Here is a 15,202-nt window from a genome sequence, read left to right as displayed (position 1 = left end):
CAGTTACTGAAAGTTACTGAAATTTTGCTATTCTAGGGCAAGAAAGTGAGCTTGATGCTAAAATTATTGAACAGAGTTTTTACAGATTGTTGGGTTACATAATCATAGTCCTTTTCTGGCCTTCAATTTTATTAAAGATCCAATACACTTCTGAAATATTAATGGCTTATTTTCTACATGCTATTCTATGAAATCAGAATTTTTGAGAAATTCATTAGTTGTTACCTCATAAGGAAAATGAAAATTCTTTGAAGCATAATGTGAATTGGAATTGCTTTAATCTACGTATGTTAAAAATATTTGTGTGAAGTTTTAATATATTGTTATCTTGATTATAGTTGGTGAAACTGTGACACTTAAACAGAGAGCTGGTGAATTTTTCAATCCTATGCTGAATGAGCAACAGAAACTGGCAGTGAAAAGGATACTGAGTGGCGAATGTCGTCCAACACCTTATGTTCTCTTTGGACCACCAGGAACTGGAAAAACCTTAACAGTAATTGAAGCTATTTTACAGGTAATGGTGGATGACAAATCAGTCATCTCTAATCTTTTCAGTGCTGGAACACTTACAGTAATTCTGTAAGTACCGTCATATTTTTTCCCAAGGAGTTTTCAAAATACTCTTTTTAAGATCATTTTCTATAGCTCCGTGAAAGAGGAAAGATCCTGATATGGATTTAGCAGAATTCCTGAATGGCTTATTTTCAAGTCCTGTTGTCTTTGTCTTTAAAGCTTTAGTGAACAATATCTAACTTGTGATTCCAGTAGTGCGTAATATATTCATGTAGCACAGGTATACATTAATATGTTAACCATGAATTAATTCTGCTGTTGGTACACTCAGTTTGAGAGTACTTAGTCATAACTGTCAAGACTAGTGTTCCTGAACTGCAAAAGGATGGATGAATATAATGTGTATGCAAAGCTCTTCTGGATTCTGTATTCAGTGAAATAAAATGGGCATGTTTGAGCTATTGCTGCTTCTCTAAATAACTGGTTTTTTAATGTCCGTCTTCTCTAATGTAGATACATTATACTCTACCAGATAGTCGAATTTTGGTTTGTGCGCCATCAAATGCTGCAACAGATCTGATTTGCTTGCGGCTGCATCAAAGCAATCTGTTAAAACCGGGAGCTATGGTCCGAGTTAACGCTACCTTCAGGTCAGCAGAGGTAAGTATTATAGATATCTGCCAGTTATTATTTCCATGTTAATATTTTGTTTTTAAAATACCGATTTAGTAATGTAACTGTCAGTGGTTATTAGGCTGGTTAGGCTTGTTTAGGATCCAAAGTACGAACATATTACTTCAGCTTTTCCAGAAGATTAACTGGAAAATGTTGATCATAGTCCTTAATTTGATTGTATGAGAGTTGAATCTTAACCTCTTTCCTGCAGTGCTTAACTCCACAAGCAGAACATGCATGTTGGTGGGATTTTTAATGTGGTGAGGTGCTTTGACTTACAAAGCAATCCTAAAATCTGTTACTGAATTCAAGCCTTTGTCTCCAAATTAAGACTACTTACATAGAAAAGTAAGCAAGTAGGATTGTCATCTTTATACAGTACACACACATTGTGGGTGCATTTTATATAACGTATATATTTTTATATATGTATGTATATGAAACATCCATATGTTCAATTTTGATCCTTACAATACAGAAAACAGATGTCTTGCATATATACTACTTTGTTTAGGCAAATTAATGAAGAATTCGTTTCGTTGTATGAATGAGTCTAAATCTTAAGTGTTTTGCTCAGCTTCTAAAATAATTTTCAGTGGGCTTTTTTATTCAAATTAAAACATTTAGTTTTAGAGTGTGTCCTGGTTTCAGCTGGGATAGAGTTAATTTTCTTCTTAGTACCTGGTACAGTGCTGTGTTTTGGATTTAGGGTGAGAATAATGTTGATAACACGCTGATGTTTTAGTTGTTGCTAAGTAGCGCTTATCTTAAGCCAAGGACTTTTCAGTTTCCCATGCTCTGCCAGCAAGCAGGTGTGCAAGAAGCTGGGAGGGAGCAGAGCCGGGGCAGCTGACCTGAACTAGCCAAAGGGGTATTCCATACCATGGAACGTCATGCCCAGTATATAAACAGGGGGGAGTTGGCCGGGAGGGGCGGATCGCTGCTGGGGCATCGGTCAGCGGGTGGTGAGCAATTGCATTGTGCATCACTTGTCTTTTCTTGGGTGTTGTTTCTTTTTTTGTTGTTATATTCCTTTGCATTACAATTATTATTATATCATTATTATTATTATTAGTTAGTAGTGCATTGTATTTTACTTTAGTTATTAAACTGTTCTTATCTCAGCCCAAGAGTTTTACTTTTTTTTTTTTTTTTTTAACTCCTCCCAACCTCACAGGAAAGGGGGAGGGGGAAGCGGCTGCATTGTGCTTAGTTGCTAGCTGGGGTTAAACCACGACAGAGTGGCATTTTGTTTTACAAAATACCTCTTTGTTTCTGCAGCAAATTGATGACATGGTGAAACCTTACTGCAAAGATGGTGATGATATTCGGAAAGCGTCGTGGTTCAGGATAATAATTACCACATGCAGCAGTGCAGGAATGTTTTATCAAACAGAAATACGGTAGAGTACTATAGATAGGAATATCACTGAGATAGCTGAATGCTACAAAACCCAGAGCTTTTTAAATACCCTCTGTACTGTAACTTGAGCTGTTTTAATACAGTTTATTGCATGTGCCTCTATTTCGAAATTGTCTTCCTAGCAAACCACTTGGTTTCAGTAGTGTTTCAGCAGAGACTTTCTCCATGGTAATTTCAGAATTACCTTGAATAATGTTAAAAATTTTTGACATAATAACTTCTCCTTCACTACCAGTGGGAGACTTGGAAATTATATTGCTGTTGACAATCATTTTGGTTCAAAATGATTGTCACACTAAAAATTATATTGTGTTTGTTTTTTGTCAAGTCACCTTTACTAACTGTAAACAACCACCATGTCAAGTGCTGTTAACTAAAGATTCCTCTGATTTTGATTTTAACTTTGTGAAAGGACACTCTGAAGCCTAACTGGCTTGAGTTGTTTGGTAGAAACAAAGCCTGGGGATTGTCTTTGCTACACCAAGTGCATTGTTCTAGTTAAATAGCTGAAGGAAATTGAGAACAAGGAAAGCTTTTCTAAGTGTCTTAACCTTGGTATAAACAATGCTTTAATTAAGGTAACCAGTGGTTGTGTATATCGGAGTATGTAAGCGAAATCAAAGATGACAAATTGAATTTACTGGGTGGTTTTTTCTATATTCTGTATTGAAAATGTTCATCTTTGCTCTGTGTGTGTGTGGAGTTGCCTGGCACACTTGACAAGGAAGTTAACAGAATTGCTGAGGTCAACCACAGGGTGGCAGAATGAACTAATCTGAAAACAGCCCTGTTTTGGGTTCATGTTATTTAATTCTAGGCTTGGACACTTCACTCATGTGATTCTGGATGAGGCAGGGCAAGCAAGTGAACCAGAGAGCCTGATTCCTATTGGGTTGATTTCAGAAGCTAATGGACAGGTAGTTCTCTTAGCATCATTTACTGAAAGGAAAAAAGTTTTGGTTTACTGTTTTTATTTTTGTGAATGATGTAGAATGCAAGCAGCCATTTCCTGGTAATGAGTATGGAGTTCTGAGTACTTGTAATAAATCTTACTCATGCACAATATCCATTTCCCACACTTAAACAAGTGGTTTTACATCTAAAACAACTCTACATTGGTAGGACAGGATTCATTGTGTAGAAGATGTCAAAGTAAAAATATGTTTTCTTAGTTTAAGACAACAATATACTTCTGTCCTGGGCCTAACCCTTCTTCACAAACAGATTAGAAGTTTGGAGGAAAACAGAATACTTGATATAAATTGACCTTTGAATTCTAAATTCTGAAGTGTGTATGTTGTTATTGAAACTACATTTTTAATAACTGTTTTAATACAAGATGGATTTTTTTTTTTTAATTGCATATACAGATAGTTCTTGTTGGAGATCCAAAGCAGTTAGGGCCAGTAATAAAATCTCAAATTGCACTGACTTTTGGATTAAATATGTCCTTGCTGGAAAGACTGACATCAAGAGAGATATATCTGAGAGATGAGGATGCTTTTAGTGCCTGTGGAGCATATAATCCTTTGTTGGTGAGTAAAACTACAATTTTAATTAAATTTTTTCATCTAAATCAAAAAAGGAGAAACTGTAGTTCCTGCTGTTTCCTTACCACCTTTTTGCTCCCTGATGCTTAGTGATAAGTCTAGCTTGAGCATTAGTTCTCTAGGAAAGCTTAATTATTTTGAATATATACTCTGGATAGCAAGGATGCTGAGCCCTTCAGCATGTTAAAACCCTTCTTTGAAGGGGCTCTCTATTCTTAGGCAAAATAAGTCAAATACGGTGCACAAAGCAGAATTCTAAATAATGGCTTAAAATTCCCTTCCATCTCCATTGTCCACATTTACCATAACTTCATAACTTAATTTTCCACAAATGAACAAGTACAACTTCTACTTTTAACATAAAAAGGCAAACAAAGCCTCCTCTTTCAACATAGAGATTAATTTTGCAAACATCATGTTTCAGGAAGGGAAAAAAGAAACTGTTCCTGTTTCTTTATCACCTCCTCCTCTGAAGGATAGCTTCCTGAAACTCTTGTATGGTGAAGTACCTGAAGTCTATGTTAAGTGGCAGAGGTAGCGTAGTACATAAATGAGCACAGATGTTTCAGCTGCTTTAAATTATTATCTGAAATATAGGGCTAAAGTTAAACTTATTAAGATGCCTTCCCGTTCTCATGGTAATACACTTTGAAGAATTAAGCTGAGAGCAAAAGATGACTAGATGACCATGGAAACAGAGGAGGGAGGAAATCTGATGGCAGACTTAAGGGGGAGAGCAGGGGTGTTTGGCCCTGGGCTTTAGGTTGGGTGCAGCCTACTGAAAAACCTGTCACGGTTCCTCCTAAAGTCTGTTACGGCAAACTTTCATTGTTGTGTTCCTTATACAATGCTTAAGGAGAATTGGCATAGTGAGAGAGCAGGAAGTGTGAGGGCTTTAAGGATACCATTGGACTTGAGTATCGTATGTTAGTTGTTTTACAGGACGTATTTTTTTCAAGCTGGTTATTACTGACTGGAATGCTTCCTTAAGGCCATTCTTTCACTTAAAGACAAATACATTTCTGGTTTCTAAGGCCAACTTCTATCAGCTGTTCTGATGCTCCCTTTCTGCCTGTCAAGATATCCTCAAAAAAACAGGTTACATCCATGGAAACCCCATGAAAAGAATCTGACTCTTAAAAAAAGAGAATGTGCCTATAGATCAATTGTTTTAAGAAACTGGAGAATGCTCAATTCATCTGTCATGTACATTCAGTTCTTTTTTCTTTCTTTTTTTCCTTTGGAGGGGAGAGAGATGGTCCTTCAAAAAACTGCTTTTATTTAGTACTTATAGAAGATCACACCTGCGGTTTTTGCCTTTAATACAGTTCTTCAGCAGCTTTAGAAAAGCTAAATGCTAGAGGATGGTAGGGTAGTATCTGCTTGGGAGCTGTGTACTATGAAGTCTGATGAATATCTATTTCAGTTATGGATTTTGGTTTTTGTCTTTGCAGATCACAAAACTTGTAAAGAACTACAGGTCACATTCTGCATTGCTTGCCTTGCCATCGAAATTGTTTTATCATAAGGAGCTAGAAGTTTGTGCGGATACTTCAGTAGTAACTTCTTTGTTGCATTGGGGGAAATTGCCCAGGAAGGGATTTCCATTAATTTTTCATGGAATAAGGGTATGTACAATGTTCATGTAGTGAAGGTATGAATAAGGAGGCCTGACAGAAGTTTGCTGATGTTGTAGATGAGTTTTCTGTAGAATGAATTCTAGAAAAGGTATGAAAAAAGAATACTTTTTTTTGCAAGTAATGTGAGTTCCTGACCATCTGGTTTTAGAAACAACTACTGAAGTCAAATGCCTGCTAAGAACTTGAGCAGCTGCCTGTTGAAGTGTATTGTGGAGACATTTTGATACAAATTTAAATTCGTAGCAGATTGACCAAGATGGAGCTACAGTCAGCTGCCTTTAGATTGGTTTTGGTGAGAGTTTGCTACATTTGAATGAATACAAGCCTCTAAAACTAGAGGATTATTAAGGCAGGGGAAAAAATAGTACTTTGGAAAAAAAGTTTTTCTTTAGTCTTCCAAGAAGTTAGTAAAAAGTGATAATATGCACTGCTTGGAGAGGCTTGGTTTTGAACTCTTCTGCTTTGCACAAAAGCAAGATACCAACCTGCTAACACATGTTATTGTGAGTTGAGATTTAACTCCTTTGTTGTACACTTAAAGTACTGTTGTCATATAAATTCTCTGGCTTAAAAAAACAATATAAAATGTTAGGTGATACTTGTTTATTAGAAAGGGTGTATAGCAAAGAAGAGAAATTGTATATAGCATCACTCTTTTTTTGCATTTAGGATGTATAAGAATAATCTATTAATAAATACATAGTCACTTCTGCACCTGGTCTTCATCATCTCGTTTCTTTTCCCGTAATACAGGGCAGTGAAACACGTGAAGGTCACAGTCCTTCATGGTTTAATCCAACTGAAGCAGTTCAAGTAATGCAGTACTGTTGCCACCTTGCTAAAAATGAGAACGCTGCAGTGTCAGTGACTGATATTGGAGTGATTACACCATATCGTAAACAGGTATAACTGATGTCTAAGAACTTCAAAGTTGCTATATTTCATCTTGTGGTTTTGCATTGTGGCTGTGCTTTGTTAAAGCAGGGAGGCATATCTCAAAACTTCACTGTTGTGTGTCATATTACACAGTCTATTATCAATCATTAAGGATGCTTCCCTTGAAATCTAAACCTAGAGAAAGACAGCAGTAATGGCATTCTACTTTCTTTAGTTTTAAAAATCAAGAAATGATGAAGGAGAGATCTGCTTGCAGTTTTGGAGACAGAAGCACATTTTTCAGTTGTTGGGAGTAAGGAGTGCAAGTCAGGAATTTATTATCCAACAGCTGGAACAGCAATCTGATTCTGTCACTCTCTGCACTGAGGAGTGGAACGAAAGGGAAATGTAGTGAAGTAGGTGGCATGTCACCTTGTTATGGCTTTGAGGAAACTAGAGGAATTGGAACTTCTTAGCTGTCCTGTAGTCAGACTTGAAGTTTGTGCTGCTATTTAAAACTGTAGAGAATGTTGAATGTCAACTTCAAATGCTGTGCTTTATTTTTGAAACAATTTATATTCAAGTCTGTTAAGTATGTGATGTCTGCTTTCATTTTAAAAATAAGATTAAATCTCCTTTCATTTCCAGGCGATGCTCTGGACAGTGTGCATATTATTTTTCTTGATGTTCACATCTCAGTATTCATGGCCTTGCATGCATGGGCTGGGGGAAACACTGTGAGGTGTGTGGAAAAGACCAACCCCTTCTGAAGAAATCTCACTTGCAAATTAGAGCTCTGCCTGTACTGATCCTACTGGTCAGGTGTATGCATCTGCTCATGTATACAGTTACTATTTATTTTTCAAATATATAGTATTGATGTGACTGAACCTCTTATACTCCCTAAAACATTTCACATCATTTAATATGATTATGTCCTTCATCTGCCTATGATGCAAGACATATAATAGTAATGTCCGCTTCAAGAAAGTCACCTTATATTGCAGGAACGCTGATTAAAGAGTAGTCATTGACTGTAATCCTCACCTTAGCCAGGCATGATTTCTTGGAGCGCTTAAGGTATAGCCTCCAAGCAGCTTTTAGCAGGTGGTAATATACTAATCCCGCATGTACCAGCATTCCAGTGTGTGAGACTCCTTGTTCTCTTTCTTTTGGGATGATACTTAAGCCCACATCTCACTTCTGTCTTTCACCCTGCATGATGCAGCTGGCAAGCAAAGTTGGAATCTCTGCACAGTCTTCTTGAGGGGCTGGGCGAAGCTGCTTGCCCTACCACATCTGTGGTAAGCATGGTTTTGGATGTAATGCACATTGGAAGAAGAGGGTTTATGGATCTAAGTTGTTCTTCTCATTAAAATCTGGATTATTAAAAATCTGTTCATTTCTGTTTAAATGATGGTAGTGAGTCCTTCACCTTCTAAGTTGTGTAGTAAGTGTGATACTTCTCAGGAAAAGTTACTGTTTTAAAATAAAACCTTACTAGTGGATGATGGCTAAGCTTGGTGTAGGCATTCCCTGTGACACCTCTGTGTTAAATCACATACTTGTATATGTAGTATGTTTTCAGTTTTGAAGTAATCGAATCTCAAATGTAAAAATAAATTCCTTCAAACACTTTTTTTGGTAGGTGGAAAAAATTAGATTTCTTCTGAGAAGTATTGATTTGGCAGACATTAAAGTTGGCACAGTAGAAGAGTTTCAAGGGCAGGAGTACATGGTTATCATCTTATCCACAGTATGTATATTTGTTGTGGTCCTGTGGAGAGTTTTTGTATGTGTCTAATTCTCTAAGTTTCCTTTTTGATATAGGGCTTTTAAAAATAAAAAATAAAAATTTAAAAGCTGTATTTTTGTCAGTCTGTCGCAGTATTTGAAAGCAGAGCTTAAGTGCATGAAATAGTAGAGCATCTGTGATTTTGAGGTAAACCTGAAACCTTTGCAGATAGTCGTGCTGAATTTATTTTAGAGTTTCATGCGGATAATGTAACTTTCACTTAAGTGCGTACAGGGAGAATGGAAACTGGATACATTATAAATATTAGAGAGACAATTGTGTAAATCACAGTATTAAAAAGTAATTGCTATTTTACTTCTAAAAGCTGATGTAGGTTCTTACATTCTTTTTCACCTTCAGTTTGAGAATCATCACTTAATGGTATACACCTGACGACTTCCCAGACACCAATGCTGACTGTGCCTAGAAGCCCTTTATCACAATTTATTTATTTTGCTTTGGTAGGAGAGCACTTGGTAGTCTTTCATGATCATCTTGATGGTGCACTTTAAGTGCTGTGCTGGTTGTATTATAGGGGTGTTGGTAAACGTCTTTTCTAGGTGCTAGCTTTTTGAATCTGAAGCTATCAAATGCCTTGAAGAAAGGGTCCGGGGGGGAAAGAAATCCATGCTTCAGCAGTACACTAGTCACAGGCCATCATTGTAACAGTACATCACCTCCTTGATTCTGAGTTGGTTTTGGTTGACTACATCTGTGTAAATATGAAGGTATAGGGGCATAAACTGCATCACTAGAGATTTTTAGATAACCATGAAAATGCAGAGGTATTTAGTTTCACTCTTTGCAATAAATGGGTCTTTGAGAAAAGTGGTGACAAAAGGGAGCATTCAGGAAATGTGGGAAGATGCATGTGTTTGGGAAGATGATGTTTGTGGATTTGTGTTGACCCCATCCCTTGCATTTGACATAGGGAGAAAGAGAGGCTTGTGTCACAGAGTACTGGGAGGGAGTTGGTGTTATCATTTGGAAGTTGGCAGCCCTTGTCTCACTTTCTTTTGCAAACTTGATGACCAATATGCTTCAGCAGTTGTCTCTCTTTTTCTGAAAGATCTCAGTGCATGTTATCTGCAGGTGACAGACAAAGATGTAGTCATACTTTTCACGCAGTTGACTAGAGCGTGGAAATCCTATCTGTAGCAGCTGAGACATCAGGCTTCAGAAGACTCTGAGGTTGAGCTGAGGTTAGATGCAGGCGTATGCCAGTTCCCTCTCTAAACGCTAGATATTACTCCAGTGCATGTGCATGTCTCTGGTATTTGAATTCACATGAAAGCCCCATAAAGGGAAAAACTGCAGCAGCTTCTTTATGTCCTACTTTTCTGGCCTTTGTCTTCTCAGGCACGTAAGATTGTTGGCTGGGGCTCTTGACAGGAGACTTTTCTTTGTGCTTCTAAGGAGAAATCAATGTGGAGTTGAGAAGTGTAAGCAGCAGCTGATAAGTCAGCTGATAGCTACTGAGGCTTTTTGCAGATGACATCTTGCTACCAGAATACGTGATACCAATCCTTTATGTTCTGAGACAACATCCATCAAATACGCACTGTTGTAGGCACGCTGAATGCCTGGACAGGAGTAAAAATCTGTGCTGGATCCATGGAAAAGACAGTTGGGAAAATTTAGAGAAAGGCTGACTTAATACTTTGAACATCAGCAAGTGATATTAGTTCAGTGTACATGATTGTGTTTGAGGGTTTAGACTTTCTTTTGGCGGGCATTATGGGCCCTACATAGCTGTATTTCTACGATGTGGAATTCAGTTCAGAATACAAAAAAGTCTGCATATGCTTGCTTTTTTCCAAATGGTAATGTGGTTTTGGTGCAGTAAGTCTCTAAGTAAAGTAAAAGATTTAAGTGTTTTGGAACATGGAGTTCCCGAGGTGTCTGTGACCTGGGATCCCTCAAGACTGTTCAAGAGTGTACAGTACAGGCAGAGCTGTATAAGTCTGAGTAATGGCATATAAGGCAAACTGATCAAAGGAGGAAGTATAGACCAGGAATGTGTAGCTGAAGATATGACCAGTACTGGACTACTTTTAACAGGAGTACATAGGATTTTCAGGGGAGAGGAGGATAAAACAGCTATGTAAACAATGAAAGCACTGGAAAGCAGGATGAATGCAGGGATGGAGGAACAGTTGGTTTTTTGGGGGTTCTTTTGTGTCTTGGAAGAAGAGTTTGTGGGATTTTCTGGCCTTTTTTTTTTCCTGAGGGCAGTGGTACTATGCTTGCTTACTTTGTTCTGCATCATACTATAGCTTTTCAATCCAGCACTGTATCTCTCTTAAAGTAGTTCTAGGTATGTACTATGCTCCTATTTATAAGAACTCATTATTTAGGTCATAAAAATTTTCTTTTATCAAAGATGGGTTCAAATATAGATGAAATAGAGGTGAAAATTTAATAAGCAATAGTTATAGCACGCTAGTTGCTTTGGCCATTTTTTCTAAGCTAAGTCAAAGCACACTGGGACTACTGAAGAAGGCTTGCAGAAGGACACACTGTGAGTTGTCATTCAACTGTAGGAGTTAGAATACCAGCAGTTCTAGCATTTCTTCTACTGAAAAGATAAAATCACTGGTTTTTAGGAAGCAGTTTTGGTGTCATGTGTTTCAAATTACAGTGGATAGTCCTGATGCTAAAATAAAACTAGTACACCATTCTCTTGAAATTGCTGAAGTTGCATGAATAGCCTGTTGGAGAACAGACCTTCTGTGGGAAAGCAATGGTGGGAAATAGCTAGCTGAAAGTTGGATTGCGAATCTAACTTGTGCATTGCTGACACTGAGCTGTGGATTGCTGCAGTAAGCAAGTATTATGTTAAAGTTACATTATGGCTAGGTAAGTTGCTTTCTCATTATCCTATTTCTAAAATTATCCATAATTAATTTTAGGTGCGATCTCATGAAGGCTTATTTGGTGATGACAAATACTGTTTGGGCTTTCTCTCTAACCCAAAGAGATTTAATGTAGCAATTACTAGAGCAAAAGCTTTGCTGATTGTCGTGGGAAATCCTCATGTTCTTGTGAAAGTAAGTTTTATTTTTATATCTTTGAATTGCATGTGGTATTTGCCACAGTAAATTAATGAGTTGGGGCTTTAATCTGATGTGAGGGAACGTCAGATTATGTTAAGAATTGGTACGCTGTCCTCAGTCTGCATTTGGGAATATTGAACTCCATAGGTTCCTTTAAGTATGGACAGTTCAGGCACCCACACAGTAAACTTCCAAGCACAAAGGAAATCATAATGCTGATCTGTGCATACAAGCTCCTACCTCCTTTTTCTCTCTAGAAGAGGTCAGAACCTCAATGCTGAAGTTCTCCAGCAGTCTGCAAGTCCAGTAAGCATGTTCTGAATAACCTTACACAATCAGATTCTTCACAAAATGCCATTGCTTCACTTTTTAAATGGAGGGTGGTAGAAGTGATTGTTCCCAATTAATATAACAGCCTGCCAGGGAGGCGGGCTCCTTTTGAACCCATGCATGGTCCTTCCATAGGAATAAGGTGAGCTTTTCTTAATATCTGATAAGACGTTATGTCTGACTTTCTGGATAAGAAGGAAAACAGTATTCCAGAAGTGGTCTGAATAGAAAGTTTAGTCTCCCCACACCTACATGCAACAAATGTAATTTACAGCAGCTATAGGTATCTTCCTCCCATGTTACACCATGCTTGCATGATTTGTAGAGTTCTGTTTCTGGAAAAGGTCCTATTAAATCTCCTGCATTCATGTGCCTTGTTAATTTGTTTGAAAATTAACTTCACAGAGCAGCATGATTTAAATTAAACATTAATCTTCTCTTGTAGGATCCCTGTTTTTGTGCACTGTTAGAATACAGTTTAATGAATAGAGTTTATGTGGGTTGTGACCTGCCTTCGGAGCTGGAATGCCTGAAGAAGTGAGTGTCTGGTCTTCAGTTTAACCTTGCTAGATATGGATCAGTTTACAATATTTTTAAAGCTAGTATCATTTGAAAGATTGATAAATACAACAACCTGTGATATCATAGTAGGATTTGATTTTGCATTCTTAAGTGCTGTAAACATAATAACATGTAATGTAACCATGTTTTCTCCCACCCGCTAAGTAGAGTCTGAGCATTAAATATTAAATAAGAGCTGTTGTTGACTTTGGTATTTTACGTAACCCCAAAAGATGCATTACGTATTTGATGACCATAAGGATGGGGGGGTTGGGGGGGTGCAGGGGAAATGTTTAAGGTGGCTTTCCTGTAAATGAAGAAATTTGCTTGAAGATTGATTTAAACATGTCTCTTCTAGTAACATGTAATACATTGTTAAATGGGTATTATCTACTAGATGAAACTCCTTTTTTTTTTTTTTTTTTTTTTAAATCAAAATTGTTGTTCATGGCAAGGTAAGCAAAATTTTTATCTTATTCCCTTTAATTGACAGGTGTGACTAGTTTTTCAGTGTTCAAGATGCATTCGGTCCTCATCTGTTTTGAAACTAAGAATACTTCACAGAAATTCGGTCCTGAGCAAATCCAGCACCTTTTGTCCTCAGGGAAAGGCACGTGTTCTGAAATGGTTGGAAGTTTCTCCAAACAAGATTTTTAATACTTTTTTTAAGAATTGAAAAAGTTGAAATTTAACAGTATAAAATAGTAGTGGCAACTTACTTGCTTTTCTGTTTAAAATGTATATGACTTTATGCCTCTGCATAGAACAGTATGCCTGAATCCTCCAAGCTTCAGAAGAAAAATATTGATGAACTCTTATGTTAGCTTTTCTTTATTCTATAATTTTTTCAGCTTCTCAATTTTCTCAGACTTTTGTAGTGCCTCCTAAAACTGGACCATCCCAGGAACATATATGTGTCTTGTAATTTTGTTATGGGAGTGTTACAGTAATGTATCCACGATGTGAAGTGGAATGATACATGAATATCTCCACTTTACTGATATTGAGTATCTCAAGCCAAGCATGCTTAAAAACCCTACTTCCAGTTTTTAAGGCCTTTATATATACAGCTGAGATCACATAGGATTTTCTTAGTTTTCCACTGCAGTCCAGCTATCTGCTGTAGTGTATGTCAAAACAATGCCTCAAATGGTGGATTTAAAAAAAAAAAAAAAAAAAAAAAAAAGAAAATTAAAACCATGTTTTGTGTTTATACAAATACACTGTAGAATAAAGTATCTTGCTTTATTTTGACAAAATTAAAAATAACTGATGGGTTAGCAGTATTCCTGCTATCAGCTTCATTGGGCTCTGTGCTGTCCCCTTAAACAACAGTGTTTTTTCTCTTTTTCTTGTCCTCTCCTCGGTGATTAAGTCTTGCCACACAACACTAGGAATAGTTGGACAACTAGCCACTGTGTTTAGGAACTGCCAATACAACAAGATAGCTTTCTATAACAGACAGAAGTATTTTGGATAGGACTATAGCCTACAGAGAAACAAATGGAGGGGGAAAAAAGATAGCAAGCTTTTGTTTGCTTGTTTATAGTCCACTTATAGAATCATAGAATGGTTTGGGTTGGAAGGGACCTTAAAAGATCATCTAATTCCAACCTCCCTGCCATGGGCAGGGACACCTTCCACTCGACCAGGTTGCTCAAAGCCCCATCCAACCTGGCCTTGAACACTTCCAGGGAGGGGGCATCCACAACCTCTCTGGGCAACCTGTTCCAGTGCCGCACCACCCTCACAGTGAAGAACTTCTTCCTTACATCTGATCTAAATCACGTCTAATCTAAATCTACCTTCTTTCAGTTTAAAGCCATTGGCATCACTTCTATTCCTGGTATGCACTGTACTTCTTTCCTCTGCAATGCACAGTATGTAGATACCGTGTTTGCCATCTTATAAGTTGCAGTAAAACATCAACGCCAGATACACTGTACCCTTACGTAGTATGGTGACACATAGTGTGGAGAACCCAGAATTACCTCTCCACCCAAACTACACTGTGAGAGTGTATCCAGTCTGAGTCACAGCTGTATTTGAGCAGCACTCTAGACTATTCAGCCCAGCCTCTTTGGCATGGTATTATGCTGCTTAAATTGCTTTCACTCATGACAGGCCAGAATAGATGGTTTGTGTTGTTGCAGTATGATGCTGAAAATACCAGCATCAATGATGCCATGCCAGTATTCTACATCAAACTCAGGAAGCTGTTTAACTAAGAATCTGTCCTAGTTGTTGCCTATTGAAAGACCTCTTGCTTCAGGCTTGTGTTATGACATACCACATCTCACAAATCACTGTTTACACCTGCCGCTGCTTAGGCTTACTGCCAGCCTTGCTCTTTGTCACTGTGCTCATGCTCTCTTCAGAGAACAGTGAAGAGATCATAATGGAGATGAATGATGCTTACTTTATTGCAAGATACAATGCAGAAGTTCTGATTAGTATTTCCATGACCTCTGCATAGCAAAGTAGCAGAGGATTGATTACATTGTGATAGTTAATAGCTACAAGTTAATAATCTTTTAACTGTAATAGTTTGCATGTTGACATCAGTTTCTACGACGACAAAAACCTACTTGATTTATTTTTTAATATTGTGCTTTTATTACTCAGCAAAAGTCAAGTGATAAATGCCTGTTATCATATATGGTGTTTATTTTTCCAGAAGTTCTTAGTTTAAAGGGCAAGTACACATTTTTGAGGGAAGGAAAAAAAAAAATCTTTCATCCAACAACTACATTTTGCCAGTGGAGAAACTCATACGCTCT

General features: G+C 37.4%; 1 protein-coding gene across 1 annotated transcript in view; it reads left to right on the top strand.

Annotated features, from left to right (window-relative positions):
• MOV10L1 (Mov10 like RISC complex RNA helicase 1) overlaps positions 1 to 13,572 on the top strand; it is a 41,185-nt gene extending 27,613 nt beyond the window's left edge. The window contains exons 17-27 of the mRNA XM_050904640.1: positions 339 to 517; positions 1,030 to 1,176; positions 2,473 to 2,594; positions 3,432 to 3,531; positions 3,985 to 4,149; positions 5,619 to 5,792; positions 6,558 to 6,707; positions 8,329 to 8,436; positions 11,388 to 11,525; positions 12,307 to 12,398; positions 12,916 to 13,572. Of these exons, the coding sequence (XP_050760597.1) occupies positions 339 to 517; positions 1,030 to 1,176; positions 2,473 to 2,594; positions 3,432 to 3,531; positions 3,985 to 4,149; positions 5,619 to 5,792; positions 6,558 to 6,707; positions 8,329 to 8,436; positions 11,388 to 11,525; positions 12,307 to 12,398; positions 12,916 to 12,925 (1,385 nt within the window). The 3' untranslated portion in view covers positions 12,926 to 13,572. The remainder of the gene's footprint in view (positions 1 to 338; positions 518 to 1,029; positions 1,177 to 2,472; positions 2,595 to 3,431; positions 3,532 to 3,984; positions 4,150 to 5,618; positions 5,793 to 6,557; positions 6,708 to 8,328; positions 8,437 to 11,387; positions 11,526 to 12,306; positions 12,399 to 12,915) is intronic.
• The last annotated feature ends 1,630 nt before the right edge of the window (positions 13,573 to 15,202 follow it).

The sequence above is a fragment of the Gymnogyps californianus genome, chromosome 1, assembly GCF_018139145.2.
Source record: "Gymnogyps californianus isolate 813 chromosome 1, ASM1813914v2, whole genome shotgun sequence".
In the NCBI taxonomy this organism is placed as follows: Eukaryota; Metazoa; Chordata; class Aves; order Accipitriformes; family Cathartidae; genus Gymnogyps; species Gymnogyps californianus.
This window is presented reverse-complemented; position numbering and strand designations above follow the sequence as displayed.